Here is a 7,436-nt window from a genome sequence, read left to right on the forward strand (position 1 = left end):
TTAAAAAACACGCTTCTTATGGGCACAGCTTTTTAGACAACAACTTCGCGATAGAAGGGTTGAAGTCTTCGCTGTCGCCAAATTAAAAATGTTTCTAATTTTGCCGACGACAATGACCGCTGTAAAGCTGCCACTAATATGTGAAATGTAAAATTATTCAAAGATCTAACTAGTATGACGTTATTTTGCCAGCAGAAGCGTAAAATAGCTTTGATATATCATTTACAATAACAATCCATTATTTAAAAGAAATAAATCGACCTATTTTTACATTTTTTGCACCAATTATTTCACTTTAAACTAAATATGTAAATTTTATTGAAGTGAAAGATTTTAGTACGGCAATAATGAAATTGCTGTTTGATATGTCGCTGTCGTCTTCAAAACGTCATTTGAAACGTCAGAACCACCTCCATCCAGTCAACTGTCAAAGTTGTCGAGGTTTTGACGTTTGATATTGCGCTTTCAAGTAGGAATATTTATATAACACATATCGTGATTATAAAAAGGGGAATCACATGTTATAATGCCACGTATGTATTCTAGCAATTTCTATTTTAGATTGTCTAGATTATATAGCGAACCTCCACAATCGCTTTCTCATTGTATCACTGCTACTGCAACCCGCAAGTTTGTTAAATAAAGTGAAATATATATTTTTTAAATCAAATAAATTATCAAACTGTTCTAAAGAAATAAATAATTAATAATTATGGCTGGACCAAATCCATTGGGAGCAATTGCTGTTGGTGTAGGTGCTGGGCTACTATATCACCTTATGACCTCGAATTCCGAGAGTAAAATCGTCCTAATTGAGAATTTCCAACAATGCGTTGAAGCCGTGAAGATATTACGGAGGTGAGAAGACAATTAATTTCAATACAAATTATTAAATATGAATGTTTGCAATATATTAACGTTTAAAGTTTTTTTTGTAAGCGAGTAGGAATATCAGTGCACTTACATTTGTGTAAATACACAACTATACTTATATATACATATTATTATATAAATAGCCAGAAATCTCTAAATTTGAGATTAAAAATTAGAGAAGATATTTGTGATGAAACGATTTTGCGAATCCATAAGGGAAAAGTAAAAAAAAAATAGCAAATCTTTCGTGTGAAAACGAACAGATATAATCAGTTGATATACATACAGTTTGTCAAGAAACAGTTTACACATTGAAAATAAATACACTTTTTCACTTTCCGTAGCAAAATCTATTACTTTTTACTTCAGTTCAACATTTTTTTTAATCAGAGATGGTTACATACAGTATTTAAAGTGAATTGATGCAAAAAAAACTGCGAAAGCAAAAAGCAAAAACAAACCAAGAACAACAGAAAACATTAAATTTTTTTAGTGTCAAGAAACACTTTACACACTTAGAAAAATCTATGCAAAATTCAATTTTTAATCTTTTATTTTTTTTCTTCGTTCATTACAATAAAAAAATTTTAGTTTATTGATTTGGATGAACCAATAATGAGTTATGACCACTTTTAGTAATTTTCAACCTAACTTTTGTATGGGAGGTGGGCGTGGTTATGATCCGATTTCATTAATTTTTGGACTGTATTAGGAAGTGGCTAACAAAAACGACTGCAGAAAGTTTGGTTTATATAGCTCTATTGGTTTGCGATATATATATAAAAAACATAGTAGGGGGCGGGGCTACGCCCACTTCCCCAAAAAAATTACATCCAAATGAAGCCGCGATGAAATATAAATCAACAATGTCATGTGACAATTATATTATTTCTAATATATTTGCAGAATTCTTCAAATCCAATTATTGTTAAGTGTTATGTCCGAGTACTGTAATTAATACACCAATTATTTCTGAAACAGATGTCTTAAATTATTTAGGCCCTGATATGATTTCCTCAAGCTTTCTTAAAAATTGTGCAAAATATATCTATCTGCCCTTAACCAAGCTTTTTAACCTATCTCTTAAACAAGGTATTTTTCCGTCATTGTGGAAAAACTCTTTTATATTACCTTTGCATAAAGGTGGAGTTAGATCATCTGTTGAGAACTATAGGGGGATAGCTAAAATGTCAGCTATACCCAAACTTTTTTAAGCTATTATCACTGACCAAATAACTTTCTTAATCTCCCCTTTAATTTCATTTTCTCAGCATGAATTTTGTAAAGGGAAATCTACAGTAACAAACTTGCTTGAATTTGTAAACCATGTGTCAATGGGTTTTAGGGATAATAAGAATACTGATGTTATATATACAGACTTTAGTAAAGCATTCGATAGAGTAAACCACTCAATTCTTTTGCAAAAACTGGATCTTCTTGGTTTTCTACCAAGACTTCTTGAATGGGTATCCTCATATCTTACTAACAGAAAACAACAAGTTTTATTTAATAATACATTATCCGATTCAATTAGTGTCACTTCAGGGGTTCCACAGGGTAGTCATCTCGGCCCGATTATGTTCTTGTTGTTCATCAATGATATACCTTCTGTAATTAAGTTTTCAGAAATTTTATTATATGCGGATGATGTAAAACTTTTTAAATCATATACTTCTCATAACGAAAGGACCGAGTTGCAAACGGATTTAAATAATTTAGTTACTTGGTGTCACAAAAATGATATGCCAAAAATGTAAAACGATGCGCTTTTCCCGTAGAACTGTTGATCTTTCTCCCTATGTAATAAATAACTTCAGTTTAGAGCAAGTTTTTAGCTTTGTTGATTTAGGAGTTACTATGGACCCTAAACTAAATTTTAATTCTCATGTAAATTCAATTGTCTTAAAAGCTAAAGGCTTTGTTAAACGTTGGTCTAAAGAATTTAGTGATCCGTATATTACTAAAATTCTTTTTACAACATTGGTAAGGCCTATATTGGAGTATGGTTCTGTGGTAAGGAATCCTAGCTATCAATCCCATTCTGATAAGCTTGAGTCCGTTCAAAAACAATTTTTACTTTTTGCTTTAGGCCACTTACATTGGGATTCAAGATTGAATATTCCCCCGTATACTAGTCGTTTAAAACTTATAAATCTTCCCACACTCACTAGTCGCAGAGAAATGCTGGGTATAATATTCCTAGTAAGACTTCTGAATGGTTTAGTTTGTAGTTCATTCCTTTTGTTTGATATTAAGTTTAATGTCCCATTGCGTTCATCCTGGCAGTTTAGACCATTATTTCTAAAATCTTCTAGAACAAATTTTGAGTTAAATGAACCATTCCGCCGAATATGTTATGATTTTAATACACATTCCAGCACATTTGATCCATCTGACTCAATATTTAGCATCAAAAAAACTATTTTGTCTTCCCTTAATAAGTAATATTCAGAAATTTTTAATTTTTTGTTTTTATAAATTTTTAAATCTCAGCTGTTGAAATGTTTCTTTCTGTAGCTGAGCAGTTTGAGAACCGGACGCTTAAAAATCTCTTGCCTTTCTAGACTCGGCAAATTCCACTCGTATGCGGACTGCGCCCCACGCGTCGGTTGGGCGGGAGGAGGGTAATCGTTTGGGTTAATAATAATAAAAATTGAATGAAATCGGTTCAGGAATTACCTCAGCTTCATATCTATATATGACGATTTTCGTTATTCTATTAAACTTTATGCCGAATTTATGGGTAAATTTGTGCGTTATCTTAATAAAATTTCTTCAATAAATTGCGAGAGTATAAAATGTTCGGTTACACCCGAACTTAGCCTTTCCTTACTTGTTTTTTCTTCGGTTCCTGTTTTTCTGATGTGAAATATATTTTTATTTGGTACGAATACTTTTATTGCGGCAACTCATAATGTATGGGAGAAGGAGCGAATTGGAAATGCATCGAGTTGAATAAGTCTTTATATGCTCTTGAAACATATAACGGTTGTTTTTTAACACCTAAAACTAATGAGTTCGGTATGTATATTGTATATAAAATGATCAGGATGACGAGACGAGTTGAAATCCGGATGTCTGTCTGTCCATTCGTCCGTCCGTGCAACGGATAACTAGAGTAAAATTTGAGATTCATCTTTCTGACACTTGGTACACGTCTTCCTTAGCGCTCTAAGGTGCAGATTACCAGAAAAGTAGAGAGTATAGACGATCAAACTAGGGAAGTAGGTGTGACTCCCCCCCTTATATGAATCACAAAGCGTAATCATTTTAATATGTATTGTATGTATGTATGTATATAACCATAGGGTTTAATTTAAGGACTTTCAAACGACCGTTATGTGAACAAAATTATTATACTCTATGCAACATGTTGCGAAAATATGCATTTGTTATTATATCCTTAAATTCGTGCTGTTATATAATTACTTGTTTTACGTAGTCGCTGTTTTAATATTTAAGTATGCAGAATAGTAAGAAAATTGTTAAAAATTAAGTCATGTTCTATTTGTTTGTGAGCCGTGATAAAATTTAATGTATTCTTACGTAATACTTAACAATATAAAATAATTCGATAATAAATAAGGTAGTCGACTCAGTGTTAAATCGATGCGGCTAATCGTTAACCTATTAAACTTAATTAAAAATCTCGTTGATTGCATTTATTACTGATTTGCAAATCCGAGAGAGAGAGAGAGAGGGAAAGAAAAACTATATTGTCGATTAAATGATTAAAGTAGGTTACATAAATGTATTAAAACATTTATCTCAAACGGAAGTATAATTTAGTTCCGATTGAGGGCAACCTTTACACTTGCCCAAAATACTCTAGTAAATTTTGAAATCATCTACATATCTTGTATGTATGTGTGTATGTATTTACATGTTTGAAAACAGTTATATGTCAATATGTAAAATTATGTGTTTGTACTTTTAGGCATTGTGCTGAAGTACCTGTTCTTGGCTTTGACTGTGAATGGGTGAACGCACCGGATGTATCGTTATTGCAGTTATGTAGTCACAAGGGCTATTGTGCAGTTATAAGGCTATGCAATATACCAAACCCACCGTCATCGCTGTGCGATCTATTAAGTGATCGGAAGGTGGTTAAGGTTGGTGTTGGCACTACAATAGATTGCAAATATCTAAAATCGTGTAATCTTCCGACATATTCCACATTGGATTTGCGCTTTGTGGCCAAATTGACTGGAGAAAGGGCGCAAAATTTGGCTGATATGTATAAGGATGTTGTGGGCGGTACTTTGAATAAAGATTTTCAGTTAAGCTGTTCAGATTGGGAGGCATTTCAATTGACTCCCCAACAAATTCAATATGCTGCTGACGATGCTATAGCAGGTATGGATATCTATTTAAAATTAGCCAAAAAAGTGGCAGATGTAAAAGTATTTGAGGATTATTATAATATGAATTACATACCTTATCGACACGGCAATTTGGAAAGTGTTGCTACAAATGAATGTTCGCTCCAGTGAATACATTATGAATATGTTCAAAATTGTTGTTTGAATAAATACAGAAATCTTTACATATAAAATGCGGGTAAATGTGTCTTTTAATAAGGTGTTGAAGAAATTAAGTTCTGTATAAATATATAATTTTTATCCAAATTGAGCTTTATGTTGTTGTGTAATGAAGTGAAGTACAATATTTTGTATACTTTGCCTTGGTTGTCAAATTTGGTAAAAATGTATTACAAATAAACCAGTTTGAATATAAATCTTCCCCTAGCTCTAATATAATCATGAAATCGGTCTAGATCAGTGGTTGGCACTGCTTGGCACGTACGCTTACGCTCTATCGTTCAGTCGTCGAATGAACATGGCGCATGGCTATGGCACTTTACATACATAAGTGCTCTGCACGTAATGCCTTACTGTTATGAATGTCGTTTGATGTTATGTATTATATTTATGGATTTAGGCTGTTTAAAGACAGTAAATTTAAGGCTTTTATGATCTAATATATTTGTTTTAATAATAAACTAACTAAAATGAATAAACGAGTACGAAAATTCATGAAAATGGAAGGTTACAGACTTTTCACTGGGTATACTTTCTTTCGTGCTCACCTACACAGTCACAATTCCTCTCTTGCCGACCACTGGTCTAGGTCTTGGCCTCATCATTCCCGTTCTACTTTATGGTGCAGAAGTGTGGACATCCGATGAGACGGCACTAGGAGTTTTCGAGAGAAATATTTTGCGGAAGACTTGCGGTCCTCTAAACAAATGGCGAATTATACGACGACATTGACATAGTTCAGCGAATTTCGTTGGCGAAGGACCGGCTAAACGGTTTCCGCACCAATTATATACGTATTCAGTAGTTTTCCGAAATAACGAACCCATTAATTGTCAGGCCTGTTCGTTACATCGAATTTTTCGTTAATTCGAGTACTCACTTAGAGGTATGTTTTTCAATAAAAATGAGTTAAATATCCGTAAATTGCAGTTTAATAAATTGTTTTAAAATTTGTTAAAAAATTAAAAACCATAACAAAACAATTAAAATTCAATGCATTCTTCCAAAATGGACCAATTCTGACACTTATACTTCTTCTTGGTGTTAATCAATAATTTTAAGCTTTTTTATAAAATTCAAAATTTTTCAATTTGCACATTTCTTATGAATTTTTTCAAGTTATATATTTTAATCTGGTTCGATGTTATTTGATTTTTTTCTCTTTTTTCATATGTCTTCTTCATGTAGTTCGTTAAACCGAGTACTTACAAATCACCGATGTTCGTTATTTAAGGTACTCAATGTAACAAATTTCCTTGTTCGTTATAATCGCTTTTCGTTAAAACGAATATTCGTTATTTGGGAAAACTACTGTAGTTTTTTACTTCATATCAACACTATTATTTCTTCATTTAGCTGTACGAAATAAAATTAGCATCGTGAGATGAAAAATGTAAGCGTTGTTTCTATTAGTTCAATTAGTTGTTTCCATTCGAGCGTTTCAATTTTCTTAAATCGAAGTTCTCCATAACTTAAACTTATTATGGAGATGGAGGAAATGATATGAAAGGGAATGACAGAAAAACCCGAACCGAGGTGTTGAACACAATTAATCAATAAAGAGAATTTCCCGAAAAGAAAATTTGCGACAATAGTATTCGTGTTTGAACATATAGTGTTTGAAGGCATAGAGAGACAGAACTATTGCAGGGGAGTATCAAGTTAGTAACAGGGTTGTCGCATTGCGGTAATTATTATGCAATTCGGTGGACTACTAATAAATTGATAGAAAGCTATCAAGCATTATTGGAATATCGCCTATTGCTTAAACTCTATAAAACAACTCAATACGGCCATAATAATGAAGAAAACATTTCAAAGCTGAGAACTTCAGCGTCTGCGAATAATTTTTTGCCCAAAATATCAGAAAATCTCTCAAATATCTTATAGAAAAACAGAGATGATATCTTTCTTCTAATATTATGCCTCCTTACCAAAATGGGTTATTATTTTCTTAGGTTTTAGGTTTTAGAGAACCGGGCAAAATAAATTGAGCCTATACTTTTAGATATATATGTATAT

The 7,436-nt window shown here is 32.4% G+C and overlaps 1 protein-coding gene across 2 annotated transcripts; it reads left to right on the forward strand.

Moving 5' to 3' along the window:
- Nucleotides 1-417: 417 nt before the first annotated feature.
- On the forward strand, nt 418-5,438 carry LOC128919743 (exonuclease 3'-5' domain-containing protein 2-like). Of its 2 annotated transcripts, XM_054228321.1 has the most exons (3): nt 418-652; nt 718-858; nt 4,811-5,438. In XM_054228321.1, the coding sequence occupies exons 2-3, from the start codon at nt 779-781 to the stop codon at nt 5,364-5,366; spliced, it is 636 nt and encodes a 211-aa protein (XP_054084296.1). In that variant the 5' UTR covers nt 418-652; nt 718-778; the 3' UTR covers nt 5,367-5,438. The 2 variants fall into 2 exon arrangements, with proteins under 2 accessions (XP_054084296.1, XP_011194440.2); XM_011196138.3 differs by having other exon boundaries at nt 419-858.
- Nucleotides 5,439-7,436: the final 1,998 nt, after the last annotated feature.

The sequence above is a fragment of the Zeugodacus cucurbitae genome, chromosome 3 (assembly GCF_028554725.1).
Source record: "Zeugodacus cucurbitae isolate PBARC_wt_2022May chromosome 3, idZeuCucr1.2, whole genome shotgun sequence".
NCBI lineage: Eukaryota > Metazoa > Arthropoda > Insecta > Diptera > Tephritidae > Zeugodacus > Zeugodacus cucurbitae.